Source organism: Lagenorhynchus albirostris, chromosome 11, assembly GCF_949774975.1.
Source record: "Lagenorhynchus albirostris chromosome 11, mLagAlb1.1, whole genome shotgun sequence".
Taxonomy (NCBI): domain Eukaryota; kingdom Metazoa; phylum Chordata; class Mammalia; order Artiodactyla; family Delphinidae; genus Lagenorhynchus; species Lagenorhynchus albirostris.
Window position 1 is genome coordinate 16,349,025 of NC_083105.1, and position 19,023 is coordinate 16,368,047.

General features: G+C 50.3%; 1 protein-coding gene across 1 annotated transcript; it reads left to right on the forward strand.

Annotated features, from left to right (window-relative positions):
- Positions 1-5,707: 5,707 nt before the first annotated feature.
- Positions 5,708-15,232, forward strand: CKAP4 (cytoskeleton associated protein 4). Its single transcript, XM_060165285.1, has 2 exons — positions 5,708-6,284; positions 12,753-15,232. The coding sequence occupies exons 1-2, from the start codon at positions 5,832-5,834 to the stop codon at positions 14,082-14,084; spliced, it is 1,785 nt and encodes a 594-aa protein (XP_060021268.1). The 5' UTR covers positions 5,708-5,831; the 3' UTR covers positions 14,085-15,232.
- The last annotated feature ends 3,791 nt before the right edge of the window (positions 15,233-19,023 follow it).

Below are 19,023 nucleotides of genomic sequence, written 5' to 3' on the forward strand. Positions count from 1 at the left end.
GTGGTTCCCCCTCGTCGGTAAACTGGATCAGTATCACTGTGATGCCTACATCAAAGACTCGCTGAGCATGGATGGGGGGAAGCATGTGAGATTCCTGGCATAGTGCCTGCGGTGAGCGAGCGGTAAATGTCAGCTGACTGTGACACTGCAGGTCCCCCACAGCCTCACAGTGTCAGCAGCCATCCTCTCTGGGTCATCCCCTTCCCCACCATGGTTGCCGTCATCATCATTATTATCATCATCATCATCCCCATCATCTTGATATCGAAGTTCTAGGAGATCATTTCTCACTGGGTTCCTCCCCTCCACTGTCCTTCCTTTCATAAGACACTGTGGTTATCTCATGAAAGAGAAGGCCCTACATAGATAAATTCTAAATAATGTGAGATTCATAATATTCATTGAGCTCCTACTATGTGCCAGACATTGTTCTAGGTACTGGGGATATAATAGTGAGCTAAATAAAGTTCCCAATCATGGAACATACAGTCTAATGAGAAGAAACAGGCAGTAATAATTAAATAAGCAAATATATAGTAGGTCAGAGGAAAAAATCAGGGAAAGGGAGATCGACAGTGTCTCAGGTTGGGCAGTTGTTATTTTATATAAGATGGTCAGGGAAGAGCTTGCCTAGAGGTGACATTTGAATTGAGGAAATGAAGAACACCACCTCGTGGATACCTGGGGGTAAAGTTCACTGGGCACAGGGGACAAAATTACAAAGGCCCCCAAGGTAGGAACATACCTGGCATATTGAGGAGCAATAGGAGGACAGTGTGGCTGGACGGCAGTCATCAAGGGGGCAAGTGAGAAGGGATGAGATCAGGGAGGCAGTAGGGAGCCAGGACACGGGGACCATGGAGGTCATTGTAGAAACTGCCTTTGACTCCCACTATCTTGAAAAGTCATTGGAGGGTTTTGGAAAGAGGTGTGACATGATCCGACATATTTTCAGGGATTGCTCTGGTTTTTGTATTGAAAAAAGACCACAGCGCAGCAGCAAGTGCTTAAGCAGGGAGGCCAGTATGAAATTTTCAGTAACTCAAGTGTGAGCTGGGTGGTGACTTGGATCTGTGGGATAATGGTGCAGGTCACAAGAAGTCAGAGATGCTGGATATATTTTGAAGGTAAAGTCAACAAGATTTGCTAACATATTGTATTGGGTGTGGGGGGATGGGCGAGAGAAGGAGAGGAGTTGAGGATGATTCCTCAGCAACTGGACAGATGTTATTGGCATGTGCTGGGATGAGAAAGACCATGAGTGGAGGAGAAAATCAAGTGAGTATTCACATTGCCTCTGTAAGGTAGGGACTATGGTTTTCTGCCATAAAAACTGGGGCTCAGTGAGGTGAAGCCTCATATGGTGCTAGGAGTTCCAAGAAAGAATTCCCCTACTGCATGGAGCTCAGGGTTTGGAGCTGGGGGACTCCTGGGACTGGGAACCACTGAGGCTAACACAGGTCCTGTTTGTGGGGCATTTGGGCTCATGCCTTGGCCTCTGGGGGTCTTGTTAACCTGGAACAGAGAAGAAGCAATTGAAGTAATAGGGGCTTTCTATTTAGACCTTCTAACTGAAATGCAGATAACCAAGAGGGCTGCAGGCTTACAAAGCTCCATGTAGTTTAAGATCCATGTCGTTCAAGGGTGTTCAGAAGCATCTTTGCATAAGCTGGGGGAAAGGAAGAGATGTCTCTGGCTCCTTCTCTTTTCCATCTGCATTCCTGACCATCGAACACACTTTAGGGAGGATGAAATGGAAAAGGGATAGAAGAGAAGAAATCAGGAGGAAAAGAAGGGAACTTCCTCTAAATGCTTGTTGTGCTGACTCAGAAAATGGGGTAGAAGAATGGTAATCTCCAAGAAGAACCGTTGGAGCCTTCCTGCCCTAGAAGGTGTGCTTCCACGACTACTTACCAACCTCCTTCTCTGGGTGTAGCCGAACACCACAGTGGAACCACACTCCAGGGGGAAACAGTGCTGCTTTTTCAAGTTAAACACGTAAAGCCTGTGGTCTATAAGCCGCATATGGTGCTGGGAGTGCCAAGAAATAATGATGAAAGAAAATCGTTGGAATCTAGACATAGAAGCTCTGTACAGCTAGACTTTCAGTGACTTTGCAAATTGTATTAACTACCCTTTATTCACTGAGCCCTGCTATGGGCCCGGTATCATATGGTATCTCTCATTTAACCCTCACAACAACCAGGTGAAGTAGGTTTTATTACCCCTATCTCACAGATGAAGACACAGAGGTTCAGAGAGGTCACATTCCCCAGTCAGTCATGGAGCTGAATTTGAACGTGTCAGTCTATCCCAGAGCCTGTGTCTTAACCATTATATTTCACTACCTCCCAAAGGAAAAGGGCAAGAGGGAAACACTAATGATAGTCACAGTGCGTTCCCCCCTCCCTTCATTCTTCCAGGGCTTAGTAGAGGCAGAAAGTTGAGAAACCTGTCATTCTTATGTCTGGCCTATGTTCTGAATCAACTTTTAAAAATTTAATTATTTCTCATAATAATCAGATGACTATTTTCTCTAAGAAATAGATTAATAATAAGAAAGGCCTTTAGAGATACAGAAGTGGTGACCTTGAAATCCAGAGAGGAGGTTAAGTACACTTCTCAAGGTCACAGAGTTAGTTTGGTGGCAGAACTAAGGCTAAAAAGCAGGGCACCTGCTTCCCAGGCCAGAGCTTGTCTGGGCCCCCAAAGCTGCTTTGCAAGTTATCACTACCTCTGCCCTAACATGGATGACTGCTTGAAGGAGGATGGTTACTTTTTTTGCACTAGAGATTTTGAAACACAATCTGAATTCAGCTGAAATTTTTTTTTTTAATTTTATTTATTTATTTTTGGCTGCACTGGGTCTTTGTTTCTGTGCACAGGCTTTCTCTAGTTGCGGTGGGTGGGGGTCTACTCTTCGTTGCGGTGCGCGGGCTTCTCATTGCAGTGGCTTCTCTTGCTGTGGAGCACGGTCTCCAGGCTCGCGGGCTTCAGTAGTTGTGGCTCACAGGCTCTAGAGTGCAGGCTCAGTACTTGTGGTGCATGGGCTTACTTGCTCTGCGGCATGTGGGATCTTCCGGGACCAGGGCTCGAACCCGTGTCCCCCGCACTGGCAGGTGGATTCTCAACCACTGCACCACCAGGGAAGCCCTAGCTGAAGTTTTTAAACAAGGTTCTTCTAGCAGCTTCATGGATGAGTTAGTTTTCTGATTTCCTCTGCCATCTCCTTTCCCCTCTCCTAGGTCAGAGCTGTAGGCCCAGAGCTAGGTGTTTTCTACAAGAGCTCCTGGTATTTAGCAGGAGTGGGAACGTTCCTCTCTGTCTGGGGCAAATGATTATATTTCCAGTCCAGAACCTGCTATAATCTACTCTGGCCTCCCACACGAATAGCGACTCTTCGCCTGGCTGGCTGGCTTCTGTGAACCTCTGCAATCTGGACCCACTCCACCCAGCTCAACTCTCTCTTTCCTAATCGCAGCTCACACCCTTTGTGTCAGACAGGTATCCTGGGCTCACCCCATTTCCGCCACAGAAATATCCCCCCTGCTCCTCCTATGCAAATCCATTCTTCAAGGCTTTGCTCAAGAACTATCCGCCTCAGACTTCCCCACATGCTGCCCAATGGTTTGCTTTCCAAGTTCCCTTTACATTTATATTCTCAACTACACAATTTAGTCTTTGAAATGTTTTCGCACATTTCTCCAAATGTAATGCAGGCCCCTTGAGGGCAGGCACATGTGTTCATTCATTCACGAGTGACTTTTAAAAGCGTCTTTTTTAAAAAAAATTATTTATTTATACTTTGACTGCAGTGGGTCGTTACTGCGAGTGGGCTTTCTCTAGTTGCGGCGAATGGGTTTCTCATTGTGGTGGCTTCTCTTGTTGCGGAGCAGGGGCCCTAGAGCGCAGGCTCAGTAGTTATGGCTCGCGGGCTCTAGAGCGCAGGCTCAGTAGTTGTGGCGCATGGGCTTAGTAGCTCCTTGGCATGTGGGATCTTCCTGGACCAGGGCTCGAACCCGTGTCCCCTGCATTGGCAGAAGGATTCTTAACCACTGTGCCACCAGGGAATCCCGGGAATATGTTTTTAAAAAGAAGGAATTGGGAGAAGTTTCCAGGCAGAAGAAACAGGGTTCCTAACGCACAAGCACACACAGACACCAGATTCAGGGGTAAAGAAGCTTGTAGAGTGGAGCTCTGTCCCTGCCACAGCACTAACTAGCCTTATTGAGAGTGGGCAAATTGCTTAATTTCTCTGGGGCCCATTAAAGGGCACAGGCTCTGAAAGGAGCAGATCACGGTTCAAATCACGGTGTGTGAGACCTTGCGCCAATCAGTTGGGGCGGGGCTCAGCCTCAGTTTCCTTCCTATAAAGTGGGTAAAATAATTCCTACCTTAGAAGCTATCAGTGAAGTCTGGAGACTATATATGTAAGTTGCTAAGCACAGAGCCTGGCATTATTATATTTCCTTCTACCAAAGTAGGGGTGACCCTGATCTGCTTCCCTCTCATTGCAGAGGCTGCTGGTTTCCCAGCGTGCAGCCCAGAGCCTGTCCGTGGTAGGGGCTGACGCCAGAGCGTGGGCCCCCAAAGAGAAAAATTGAGCTGAAAGGCCTTCAGAAAAAACTCAACACCGTCGACGGCGGACTGGCTGGGCTAAGTGGGCCGCTCAAGTCTTCTCTTCAAGTCTTCACGCAGTCCGAGAATCTTTGGTTAACTTCCCTTAAACATGCCCCTGGAGCCAACTGGTTTTCAGAAAGCCCTTTCTGCCTCCGCCTTCAAACCCCAGGAAAGGGACAAGGTCCAACCACCGGAGGCTTGGCGGGTGGGATGGGGGAAGGGGGTGGGGATTTCCCCAACTCCCCGCAGAAAGGAATGGGGGGGGTGTTCCCGCCCCTTTGCTCCCACTCCCAGGGGCAGGGCTCCTGGGGCGCCCCCCTTCATTTCCTCTCTCCGCACAGGTCCATAAAGGAGCGGGGCTCCCACGTGGCCCACTGCAGCGGGTCTTCCCCGGCTCTCCGCTCCGCCTGGCCACCCCCATCTCGGCCGCCTATCCCCGGGGCCCCCGTGGCCTCAGCTCAGTCGCCAGTCCCGGTCCCAGTCGACCCAGCCCTCCGCCCACTCCCTTCGGTCACTCGGCGCCGGTTCCCGCCTCCGTTGACCCAGCCCGGTCGCTCCCCACCTCGGCTGCCTCCTGCCCCCCCCACCTCAGCCGCCTGCCCCGACCTCCGGTGACCCTGCTGGGACACCACCCTCGCCCCCCCGCCCCCACCGGGCCCCAGTAGACCGCGCTCGGCCACCACCCTCCCCTCCGCCGAACCCCCAACCCCCGACCCCCGGACCCTGCTGGGCCGTCCCTCTCCCTTCGGCCACCCCCATCCCACCCCGGCTCCCGTAAACCCCGCTCGGCCGCCACCTTTCCCTCGACCGTCCCCCCCCCCCGACTTGGTCCAGCCCCCTAGACCCTGCGGAGCCGCCCCGCGCTCGGCCCTCCCTCTTTGGGGTCGTGGCGGCAGGGGGAGGGGCCGCCCGCCGGCCCCAGCGTGCGTGGCAGGCGCTCCCGGCTCTGCTCTGCCGGCCTCCCTTCCCGGGAGGCGGGGTCGGCGCCGCGGCGGCGGCGGCGGCGGCGGAGGCAGGCCCCCTCCTCCTTCCTCGCTCGCCCGGCCTCCTTCCTCGCCCGCCCGTTCGCTCTCTCTCTCCCTGCCGCTCCGACGCCAGCAGCGCCCGCGTGCCGCTCGCCCAGCCCCGGGGGAACCCGAGGAAGTTTCCTGGGCCGCGCGCCCCGCTCGCTCGCCTCGCAGCCCGCGGCTTCACTCGCCGCCGCGCCCGCCATGCCCTCGGCCAAACAAAGGGGCTCCAAGGGCGGCCACGGCGCCGCGAGTCCCTCGGAGAAGGGCGCCCACCCGTCGGGCGGCGCGGATGACGTGGCGAAGAAGCCGCCGCCGGCGCCGCAGCAACACCCGCCGCCGCCGCCCGCGCCGCACCCGCAGCAGCAGCCGCAGCAGCATCCGCAGAACCAAGCGCACGGCAAGGGCGGCCACCGCGGAGGCAAGTCCTCCGCCGCTGCCGCCGCCGCCGCCGCCTCGTCCTCCGCGTCCTGCTCGCGCAGGCTCGGCCGGGTGCTCAACTTTCTCTTCTACCTCGCCCTGGTGGCGGCGGCCGCCTTCTCGGGCTGGTGTGTCCACAACGTCCTGGAGGAGGTCCAGCAGGTCCAGCGAAGCCACCAGGACTTCTCCCGGCAGAGGGAGGAGCTGGGTCAGGGCTTGCAGGGCGTCGAGCAGAAGGTGGGTACCCCGGCCCCCCAAACGCCGTGCGCCCGGCGTCTTGCCCACGCACCCACGGCCGGGCCCCCTCGTGCCCTCCCGGCCGGGCCCCTTTCTGGCCTAGGCCCGTCAGCGGCCCGGGGTGCCCCCGCCCCGGCCCCTTAGTTCCAAAGCAGTCCCCAGACCCTCTTTGTTAATGGCCGCGGAGGAATCGGCCCCGAGGGATGGACCGCTTCGAGGATGGTCTGGCCGGCCCGGGAGGGTGGGCCAAGGGCCTGTCACAGGACATTAGCGGTGACCTGTAAGGAAGCCGGCAGGCTCTGGGTAGCCCATTCTTTTTGGATTAGGAATCGCTGAATGGGCAGAGTTGTCTGAAGAGGAGGTTGGAAGGGAAGCCAGCGCATCCCTGGAAGCCTCGGGCAAGGCCGCACCTCTGCTCTCCCAGTGGGAGACATCTGAGCCAGATTTCAATAGACCTGGAGCCTGGGGGAAGAAAAGCTAGTAGTCTTACTCATTTGTGTAGTTCTAATGAAATAGCTCATCTCTTTAGGCTCCTTGCCCTTTATTGGACCAGTGTACCTATGTGGGCCTTGGAAGTAGCATATTTCAGCTTTAGAGGAAAGGAAAAGCCAAAAATACTAGGTCATACTGGTGAATAATACCACATTTATATGGTGTTTAGAAGGCTTACTCACTTATTATCTAATTCTCATGGGAGCCCTGGGAGGGAGGACTGGCAGTTTTGACTCCATTTTCCAGATCAGAAAATTGAGGTTTAGAGATCAAGTGAATTGATAAAGACCCCAGCTCTTGAATGGCAGACTGCATGACAGTGTCTAGGCCACTGCGGAGTGCAGGGTCCACAGGGGCCTATTTCAGGTATGGATGGACCTCCCTTTCCACACGAAGTTGCTTAGGTTCCACCCTTTCTGTTTTTTTCCTACACCAAGTGCAGCTCCCTCAGCCTCATTCCTGCGTCCTCCCCTAATGTCATTGCTCAATGAAAGTTGGTTGCATGATCGAAACAAAAAATCCCGCCACCACTTCTGAGCCCGGAACTGCTGCCTTCTTTTCCCAGCATGCTGCCTGCCCTGCCAAGTTTCTATCGACTTGTGTGGAATATGCAGGACTAGGAATTTCCTCTTAAGACTGGCAGAGCGACTGGAGTGAGTCATCTCCATGCTGCAGGCCAAGGGAGGTGACTTTTTCGAAGGGAATTAAGTAGGCAGTGCTGCTTTGCCTATCCTGAATGTCAAATCATTCTTAAAAAGTAGACATACTGCTGGAGTATAATCACTAGCCTCTCAGTTTCCTCTCTTCGATCCACCCACTTAATCAATCAGTCATAATATTTGGTGAAGTCTATGGTCATATGGCTCCTCGTAGGCCCTGTGGAGGGTGCGAAGGTGCAGAAGACAAATCCTATTTGTGAAGCAGCGCACAGGTGGGTTTCAGTTGAGGGTAACTGCTGTGCGAGTTCAGAAGAGAGAGAGGGTGGAGTTTGCCCAGGCCCGTATCCTGGTGGCCAGGGTAGTGCCAGTCTAGATCTAGATGGTAATGGATAACTGTTGAGAGAAGGAGTGAAGAACAGACAGGTTTGTTTGGGGGACAGCACGTGGCTACCCTGCCTGTAGCAGAGGAACATGTAGGAAGCTGTGAGGGGGAGGGGGAGGTCGAGGCCAAGATGGTGGAGGTCTTGAACTGAGGTGGAAAAAATTGAACTTTATTCTCTCTGCTTCCTCCCTGCCCCTCCCTTATTCTCCTTTCAGGTTCCCACCCCTCCTCCATCACAGCTTTGTACAGATTCCTTTCCTTTCGGGGACTCAGTTTTCCCATGTCCACATTAAGGGGAGGGCTCTGTCCAGATTTTTAAGAGTCCACCTGGCTGTAAACCATTGAAATCATGACCTTTCTTTTAATTTAGTGGCGTAATCAAGCTAATAATTAATGCCTCATATTTACTGTGCACTCATCTCTTTTGACTGTCACAAGCCCAACAGGTACGGACTGTTATGATCCCCCTTTCACAGATGAGAAAAGTGAGCTACAAGGAGGCTAAGGAACTCTGCGTGGTTACACACCTAGCAAGTGGCAGGGCTAGGACTCAAACCGCAGTGAACTCCTAGAACACTCTTAACTAGTCGCTTGTTCATTGTGCTGTTTTTCCCATGCCTTGCCTGCTCCTGCTACCTAGTAGGTGTTCAATTAATGCTTACTTCATTGACTTGGAACTCAGAACATGCCCAGAACGGGGGCATTTGGCACACAGGATCTTCCACAGTGTGTGGCCACTTCCCTCTGCACCTCGGGGGTGGCCAGGAAATGTTATTCTGCATTGAGGAGTGCGTAGTGATGGATGGGCCGTCTGACAACCTAAGTTTGAGCCTCTCACAGCCCTCTCTGTGAGGTTTGTTGGGGGCTGGGGTTTGCTTCTTCGCAGGGACATATTCTTACTGTATTATTTTGTTCATAATTAGTCTTCACTGTGGGTCAGGCATTCCCAGCCACCCTCTGAGGCGTTAGCACCATTTCGTAGATGGGCCAGTTGAGCCTGGAGTGGTTGTGTTACTCATTCAGGGACGTGCAGACCCTCAGCGGTGGAGATGGGGCTGGAGTCAGAGCAGTGTGACTCTGAAACATGCTACTCCACTGCCCTTTTGGGTGCCCACCTGGTCTCTCTTGTTCTCAGATGCTCTCGGTATTGGGACACGGCCCAGGTCTGCTGAATGGGCCAAGAGCCTGGTCTGTTCTTATCCTGAAGATTAAGCAGGCACACGTGGGTGCAGGGCTTCAGAAAATGTTGGTAGTTCAGCTCTAGGCCCTCTGAAGGGCCTAGGTTGCTCTGGCAGATCCAGGGTGGCGTAGAGTATAGGAGTAGGCTTAGGCCTGGTGGGGACAGTTTAATGAGACTAAAAGCTATTTGTGGACGAGTGAGTTCTCTGGTCGTATTTCTTTGTTTTCTCATCTTGACTCTGGGCTAGGAGTCAAGGCTTGAGGCTGAGGCAGCATCTCCTCCAGGCACTCAGTGCACTTTGGACATGCTTCTGCCTGAGCGTATCACTGGAGGCTGAGCGCAGGTTCTAAAGTCAGACATTCTTGGATTTTGATGCTCAGCTCTACCACTTCCCAGGCTTCTGCTTTGTAAAATGGGGATTAATAGGAGCTACCAACTCATGAGATTATTATCAGGGTGGATTGGGATGATGTCTCTGAAGTGCTCTGCATAATCATTGGTGTACATCAAGTGTCCTGTTGAATGTGAGCCACCACTGTTCTCTTCTCCTACCCCCTGCTGTGAGCTCCTTGATGACAGGGAACCTGTCTTAGCGTTACTTTGCTCTGGCATCTTGTCCACTACTTAGTGGGTATCCCCCATATGTTGGGGAAACATGTATCCACTGCATATTGATAATTATTTTTTTTTAATATTTATTTGGTTGCACTGGGTGTTAGTTGTGGCTCGTGGGCGCCTTAGTTGCAGCTTGCCAGCTCCTTAGTTGTGGCTCGCTGGCTCCATAGTTGTGGCCTGCATGTGGGATCTAGTTCCCTGGCCAGGGATCGAACCTGGGCCCCCTGCATTGGGAGCGTGGAGTCTTATACACTGTGCCACCAGGGAAGTCCCCTGCATATTGATTATAATGAGGTCTTTGCATGTGAAGGTGAACAGCTCACACCATCATAGGGAGACACTTTTTGTGCTCTTTTCAGTGTCACGGGTTGATTTGTTTGGTTTCATCCATAATTTCTGATCTAGTTCCCTTCCTAGCCATTTGTAAAGAGCCAGCCCAGGTTAGGAGTGACAGTCAGGGGTCGGGGGAAATGGACCAGCTCCGTCTTCGTCAGGCCTTTCTCTGTAAATGCGTTCATTCTTTGATTCATTCAGAAAACAGTGATGAACGCCTGCCATGTCGCAGGTAGTGTGCCTACCTGTTCAAACCTTTGTTCTGAATGCTGTGCTCGGAACAGGCAGGTTCTGTGATTGAATAACCTAATTTCAGAGTTGAGCTCTAGGTTATATTTGGTTAAGCAGGGAAATCGTCTAGTATTCTGGAGTCCTTGAGAATCTTATTCTAATCTATCTTAAAATCACAGACCGGTGGAAGCCAGAAGGACTTTAGAAACCTATTTGTTAATAGATGAGGAGGTTGGGACTTGGAATATGAGTGTGACTTACTTGTGCTCACAGAGCTGGTGCTGGAACTAGAGCCCGGGGTCCTGTTCACATACCTATAGCATTTGCCCTTTGGCATTGGGCCCAGACTTCTGAGCTACTCCAGAAGAAAGATTAAATGATAACGAAGGTGACAGTTACTGTTTATTGATCATTATGTGTTAGGCACAATTTAAGCACTTTACATATTAATACGTAAAGTGGATTAAGCTCACTTAATCCTCACAAGACAAGCCTATGACTTAGGTACAGTACTATCTTTGTTTCCATCCTGTGGGTTAGGAAACCAAGGCACAGATATGCTAAATAACTTGCCCAAGATCACACAGATAGGAAGTGTCCAAGCTAGGATTTGAACATGGGCAGTCTGGTTCCAGAACCCATGCTATTTTATTTTTTTAGCTGTCCATCATGGAAATGTTCAAGCATAAACAAGAGAAGAGATCAATATAGGGAACACTATTTTCAATAATTATCAATTTTTTGCTATTTTAATTTCATCCCCTCACCAGCCCTTCCTCCTCCCATTTTTTTGTGCTCTTTTTGGGCTGGAGGTGGAGCAGTATGGGTCTGAAGCACTCTATTCCACCACCGTGTTGGATGCACACCTGGTTGTCTTGTTCTCAGATGCTCTGATGCTCTCAGTATTGGGAAATGGCCCAGGTCTGCTGAACGGCGTGAGCATGGGCAGAGAAGCTGGCCTGTCCTTCCCTGGAAGATTCAGTGGGCACAAGTGGGTGCAGGGCTTCAGAAAATACCGTCAGTTCAATTCTAGACCCTCTGAAGGGCCCTTGTTGCCCTGGCAGACCCCGTGGATAGTGATCTAATTTTAATTTTGACTGACACATTAGTTGACCCAAAGTATTCTGGGATTTATTTCTAACAAATAAAGAGTTCCTTTCTGTTCTTTCCTTTCCCTCTCCTTTGCTTGTTTCTTTTGGCAAAACACAGTATATTACACCTAACAAAGTTAACAGTAGTTCTTGATTATCACCTGATACCCAGTCCAAAATCAGATTCCCTGACTTTCTCAGAAATATGTCTCTTTTACAGTTGGTTTGTTTGAAGCAGGATCCAGATAAGTCCACACATTACATTTAATTGAGAAATCTCTTAAGTTTCTTTTAATCTGTAATAGTTTCTTATATTTCCTCCTTTAAATACGCCATTTATTTGTTGAAGATCCTGATTATTTGTCGTGCAGAATTTTCTACATTGTGGATTTGACTGTATCCTCATGGCATGTTTCACTCTTGTATGTTTTCTGTGAATTGGTGGTTAGAGCTAGAAACTTGACAGATTTGGATTCTTTTTTCTTCTCTCTCTTTTTTTTGGCAAGAAAGCATTTTAGGTGGTACCATGTGCCACATCAGGATGAAGCCCAGACCATTAATCATCGTACTCAGCCTCTCAGTACATTAAACCTGCTCCCCGGGGGTGGTTTCCAGGTCAGACCCTGTTTAGGGTAGAATTTATTTAGAATGAAGGTGTAGTGGCAAATAGGATCATAGTGTGTTCACAAAGCCAGAAAATGCTAAGGGTCACCGTCCACTGGTCACATTTTCAGGTGAGGACAGTGATTTGTTCGGGGCCACACAGCTATAGGCGGTGAGCAGAGACCTGAACCTTGTCTCTTGCCTCCCTGCCCAGTGTCTCCCATGTGCCTCAGCTTTGTTTCTACAAAAACTTGAGACTCTTTCAGTTGCAAGAGCTAAAAATTCAGCTTAAACTGGCATAAACAGAGATGGAGGAAGGGAAAGAATTTATTGGCTCAAACAAAAAAGTTCCAGAGTAGGTTCCGTCAGTATAGCTGTATACAGAGATTTAAATTGTGTCTTCAGAACTTGACCTTGCCATCTCTTAGTTCTGCTTCCCTCTGTGCTGGCTGGATTTGTAGGCAGGCGTTGGTCATGTGCTGGTCTGAGCTGTTCCAGGCCTCCCTCATCCTATAGGTAGCAATCCCAGTAGAAAGAGGTTTCCCTTCCCAATAGTTTTAAGAGAAGTTTTGGAATCGATTTGTTGGTCTGGTTTAGGCCACATGCCCATCCACGGGCTAATCACTATGGTTCCAGGAGCGGGTGGGAAGTGGGTGGACAGAAAGCATTGATTGGTCAGGCCTGGAGCACTTGGAGCTGGCCTTGGGGTTGGTCCCCCAAACCACATGGGCTATGTGCAAGGATGGTTCCCTAAAGGAAAAATTATGGTACTATTCTGGAAGAGGAGGGACCTGTAAGCTGGGCAAATGAAAAGAAATACAGCTGAATTGCATAAAACCCATCAGCTCTTCTCCGTGGTTAACATCTGGATTTTGGTTACAGGTGCAGTCTCTGCAAGCCACGTTCGGGACTTTTGAGTCCTTCGTGAGAAGCTCCCAACATAAACAAGATCTCACAGAGAAAGCCGTGAAGCAAGGGGAGAGCGAGATCAACCGCATCAGTGAAGTTCTGCAAAAACTCCAGAATGAGATCCTCAAAGACCTCTCGGATGGGATCCACGTGGTCAAGGACGCCCGGGAGCGGGACTTCACGTCCCTGGAGAACACGGTGGAGGAAAGGCTGACCGAGCTCACCAAGTCCATCAACGACAACATCGCCATCTTCACCGAGGTCCAGAAGAGGAGCCAGAAGGAAATAAACGACGTGAAGGCCAAGGTCACCTCTCTGGAAGACTCGGAGGGATACAAGCAGGATTTGAAAGCCTTGAGGGAAGCAGTGAAGGAAATACAAACCTCGGTTAAGTCCAAAGAGAAGGACATTGAGGCCCTGAGAAGCACAGTCCAGACCATGGAGTCTGATGTCTACACGCAGGTCAAAGAGCTGGTGAGCCTCAAACAGGAGCACCAGAGGTTCAAGGAGGCGGCCGATTCGGAGCACCACACCCTGCAGGCGCTCATGGAGAAGGTCCTCCGGGCGGAGGAGTCGGCCGCCCGCCTGCCCGAGGAGATCCGGAGACTCGAGGAGGAGCTCGGCCAGCTGAAGGCCGCACCCCTCAGGCCGGAAGAAGACGGGGTCTTCAGACCCTCCGAGGCCTTCGAAACGCTTCAGAAGGAGAGCCAGGGCTTGGACTCGCGGCTGCAGAGCGTGGAAGATGGGGTGCAGGCGGCGCGGGCGGCCTGGGAGCACCACCGCGAGACGGTGGAGGCGCTGCGCTCGCAGAGCGAGGAGCAGGCGCGGCACCTGGCGGACCTGCAGGAGCGCGTGGCCAGCCTGGGCCCCGCCCACGACGCAGACGTTGACGCCGACGCCGGTGGCCTGGCGGGCAGGGTGCGCGGCCTCGGTGAGGCCCAGCTCTCCCTGGTCGGAGACGTGGACGAACTGAAGCGTCGCATGGCCGAGCTTCCCGGCGCTGTGGAGGCGCTGCAGAAGGTGCAGGAGCAGGTCCGCACACTGCTCACCCGCGACGCTGCCGCCGCGCCCCCCCAGGACCTGCTGGACAGACTCTCCTCTCTGGACAACCTCAGAGCTTCCGTGGGCCAGGTGGAGTCGGACTTGAAAATGCTCAGGACTGCCGTGGACAGTTTGGTCGCGTACTCAGTGAAGATTGAGACCAACGAGAACAACTTGGAGTCAGCCAAAAGTTTGCTAGAGGACCTGAGGAATGACCTGGATAGGTTGTTTGTGAAAGTGGAAAAGATTCACGAGAAAGTCTAAATGGATTGCGTGGGCAGGGCGCGGATGGCGAGTCCAGTTTCTCACGACCAAAAAAATGTGTTGTTCGCTCCCGCGCCCCTCCCCCCAGGGCCTGGTCCCTCCCGAAGAGCCGGCCACACCACCAGGATCACTGGGGCTTTCTGTGTTTCTGTGCCCGTTTAATTTATTTACGATGGTTACCACGCGCTATCGGTTGCGCAGGCCTTCTGCTTCTGCTTTGGTTGGGTTTCCTGAAGGCCCAGCCCCTGTGCATCAGAGGTGCCTTCTAGAAGGGATGTTTCTCCCTAGTGTCAGGGAAGAACCGTAGTGGCTGCAACCGAGGATAAACGGAAGCAGATTAACCTCAAAAACCCTGCCTGGCTGGAGGATTTCAAGTAACAAAAAAAGGGGGAGGAGGTATTTTTTTTTCTAATTGTCTTTAAGGAAAATTCATTTCACTTTTTTTTTTTTTTAGTACTTTTGGCCAAGGTTTTCATGAGATGTCACTCACTTCTTGTCTTCCACTTTAAACTGGTTACAGTTCATAAATGGCAGCTCTGAATTGGGAGGGGGACAAGCCCCTCCATCTTTAGTTGAAAAGAATCAGCTGCTTGGTGGTCTGTGGGGTACGTGTCTTTTCCATTCCTGAACCATTTCTCCATCTCAATGATAACTATGCAAAAGAATCCAGACGGTTCAGAATGTGAAGGCACAACCCGCCCAGAGTCCCCTGTGGCCGACCTATGTCGCCTCTTGGTAGGGTCCCCAAATAATGTGTTTAGAGTAAGGGTTTAGAATTCCTGAAAAGGGAATCCTTGGATTCGTTAAAGAAATGTATTATGAGAGCTGCTCATAAAGGCATGGGCTGCCTCCCTGGGGAATGGAGGCCACATCTTCATTTTACCGCGATGTCCCTGAAGAGGTTTGCTGTCAGCAGACCCCATCCATCAGTGAGGAACACGTGCATTTTCTGTAGCTGTTTGCTGTTTCCCTTCTCCTTTGAGCTGTACTGTCCTTTAATGGCTGTCTTGCCCTTTAAAAAAGAAAAAAGAAAAAAAAAAAGGAAAAGAAAAAGGAAAAAAAAGGTTTGTTTAGTTTACTGTGAAATGAACTGTATGGCTTATTTACAGTATTTTTAATTCTTAATAAACACTTGAGCTTTGTTATGACTTTTCCAGAGTGGTTGCTTTCTGAGAATTTAGTAACTTTGAACGATGTATGTTATTAACATGCAGTATTCAGGATTAGAAAGATGGGTAAGTGTTCAATTTTAAGACTATTTTTTTCCAATTCTAAAACCAAGACGGACTCCCTCTTAGGCCTGGGGGCATAGTTTTGATTGATTATTAGCAGGTTTATTTATAGGTCATTGCTTGACCCCAACTCTTAGCTATAGCAGAGGGTCTCAACCCTGGCTACCTGTTAGAATCTTATAGGAGCATTTAGAAATGCCTGGGGCCCATCCCCAGGGATTCAGATTCAGTGGGTGTACAGAGGGCTGGCACTAGCATTTTAAAGGCTCCCTTGCTGATTCTAATGCACAGGCAGGTTTAAGGACCACTGTCTTGGACTATCTTGGTGACCTTTGGCCCCCGTGTAAACCTGGGCATGTTTCCTTTACTTGCCAGGTTGTCATCCACCTGCCACTTAATAAGGGATACTGTTTACTGAATTAAGTACCTGTATGCCAGGCACGGTGCTTAGCAATTCATAGGCCTCTGTTTATTAATCCTAATATTTCCCTGGAGGTAGGCAGTATCATTCCCCGTTTTACAGAGGGGCAGCAGGCTGAGAAGCATCATGTATGATCACTAGCTAGGAAGTGGCAGGACTGAGGTTGGAGCCCAGTCCCTGCTCTTAGCTGTGACAGCATCCTCCAGCTTCCAGCAGCACAAGTACAGGGTCACATTGACCTGTGCAGTACCTGCCGTCCATTGTTTCAGAGCCAGAGGCTACAGGAGCTCTTTCCTCTCCCACTCAGGGAGTAGAGGGAGGCCAAGACCTGAGTGCATACGGAGCTTTAAGCCTCCTTTCTGGCTGGAGGGTCCCTCATCTTTGAACTTCTCTGCCAGTCATCTGCGTCCTGGAGGGAGGCAGATCCTTAAGGCTTCACAGCTCTTTCTCCCAAAGCAGTTTGCAATCAGGATGGGCCCTTTATAGGTGTTAGAAATCATCTGTATTTTTATTTTGAGGTCAAAGAGTTTATGTTTTAACAACTTGTTTTGCCCTCTTTGGGGGAAGGTGCAGAACAGCATAAACTCCCATGTGTGGAGCCAATTAAATTCTTGTTTCTTCTCAGCTTGGTTGGTTGCATCAGGCATATTCTTGCTCTTTTACCATCATTTCTGCAGTCTAACCTCAGACTGTGGAGTAGTTTAATATATTCTCATTTAATATTAATAGTTGAAAACATCTGCAAGGGTCAGAGTAGTCAGATATAAATTCAAGTGGTGAAAATAAAAGGAATGCATTATGAGATAGATCTCACCCCAAATAACAATCACAATTCAGTCTTGCTCGTGTCTGCTCACTCATTCATTCAGTGGACATTTATTGAGCCCATAGCCAGACATTTTGCTAGGTATCAGTGAATTCAAGATGCACTCGACAGGATCCTTATCCTTAAAGGACCTGTAACCAAGTGGGAGTGACAGTCATGTAAGCTGGTAGATATCATAAGGAATTATAGATGCTATAGCCAGGTGTAATGGGGTACAGAATAGGGAGTGGCCAGTTCTGCCAGGCTTAGGCTGGGGTGGTTAGAAGAGGTTTGCAAAGGCCTATGGGAAGTCTCTTGGAATGTGTCCATGAGTAATGGGAACCCTCAGGAAACATGAGTTTGCCCCGGCCTTTGAACAGGCGATAGGCACAAGTAATTGAAGGTATTGATTAAACTGCAGATGGTCCAGCACCAGGATAATAGGCTGCGGTGAAATTCCCCAAGCAAGACTGGCAGCACGCTGGTAAGGAGACTGCTCCACCACATCCCATGTCACTTAGAATAGTGATGATGATGGTGATGGTGGTGATGACACCTCACAGGATGATTGTGAGGGTTGAATGAGGCCATGGATCGAGAGGGTTTAGCTTGTCACAGCATCTGGCACATAGTAAGAGCTCCAGCGCTCATCCATGGGCAGCCACAGCGGAGGGTAAAAGATTGACATACTTCTGTGCTGCTTGGTAAATAGCTGCAGCCCTGAGCCCCCTGAGTGCCCTCCCTCGGGACCACTAACCTCCTTACAGTCCAACAACTAATAGGCTAAAACCTTGGTGTAGTGAGGTCTCCAGGACTGTGCTCCACCCTCATGGAAGCATTAGTTCTCATGGGTGGGCACCCATGCTTTGCCAGGGGTTAAATATTTTGCAATCACCCTATGTCTTCCTCAAAACATGATTCTGAGCTACTGATCTCTTTTTCCAGTAACATCTGGACACCCTGCCCCCACTGCCTAACATCTCACAGGGTTCGAAACCGAAGTCATCACTTTCCCCTGGAGTCAGTGGAACCACTGCTCCCTCATTGCTTGAACCAGAAGCTCAGGAGTCACCCATGTCTCCCCACCTCTCTCTTTTCCTGTCCCTTCACATCCACTCAGGTTGAAGCCCAGACACAGCCACTTCCATCCCATTCCTTGCAGCCTTCACTCCATCACCAGATGGTGCCTGAATTCCAGCAGCAACCGCTGACTGCACCCCCTGCCTATTAACACAGAAACGTGGTCATTATTCATTCAACAATACTCGGAGAGCACCTCTCTTTGCTGGACAAGGAGGAGATGACAAGGAACAAGACAGATCCGGCTCCTGCCTTCAAGATGCTCAGTCCAGGTGGGAGGAGACCAGCAGTAAATGTGGAAAGAAACAGAGCTAAATGTACAAACTGCAGTCCGTGTCTTGAAGGATTCGAACAGCCCCTATTTGGCCTCCCCTATCCCCAGCCTGGTTCCCATTCAGGGAATCCTCCATGGGTAACTGGTGATCTTTCTCAAAAGCTCTGAGAAAGAGACTTTCTCAAAAGTTAGCCTGGGTCGTTTCCCCACTAAATCCTTCAGTGTCTCCCCTTTGGTTTCAGAAGAAAATCCCAGTTAAAAACCTGTGCTCTGAATTACTCTATAACTGATTTATTTTCTTCACTTAAAAATACCTAGTCCTGGGACTCTACTGGTGGCACAGTGTTTAAGAATCTGCCTGCCAATGCAGGGGACACAGGTTCGATCCCTGGTCTGTGAAGATCCCACATGCCGTGGAGCAACTAAGCCCATGTGCCACAACTACTGAGCCTGTGCTCTAGAGCCTGTGAGCCACAACTACTGAGCCCACATGCCACAATTACTGAAGCACGTGCGCCTAGAGCCCGTGCTCCACAACAAGAGAAGCCACCGCAATGAGAAGCCTGCGCACCACAACGAAGAGTTATAATTCACATACTACAAAATCTACCCTATTAAAATGTACAATTGTTCTTAGTATATTTACAGAAGGCTGGACACATTCTTATTTGATAAATCTTGCCTCTGTCACTTATTTAAAAAAATGTGGCACATAGTAGGTGCTCAATAAACAGCATCTGTTTGAGTGCATAAGGATTTTTGAGCTGGATAACACATTTTGGGGTCTCCATCTTACTGGTCAATGACTCTGAGATGAAAAAAGAGGGTGAGGTGTGGTGGAAATGTTCTTCCTCTCGCCTCTCTGGCTGGGTCCACAGGGAAGGAGGTGAAAACTACAGGGGCAGGGGCTTTGACAGTCCTTCCCCCTCCTCAGGCTGTGTTTGGTTAAAGTGTGGATTCCACAAGTGGCTGTTTATTATGAACCAGGCAGAATTGCATTCGCTCTGGGAGATGAGACGAAGGATGAGGTCTCCTTTCCTCGAGAGATTCCCAGCTGAAAAAGGGACACAGATATGTAAACGGCACATGTAGTGTGACATGTGCTGCGGTAAAGGGGTGCATACAGG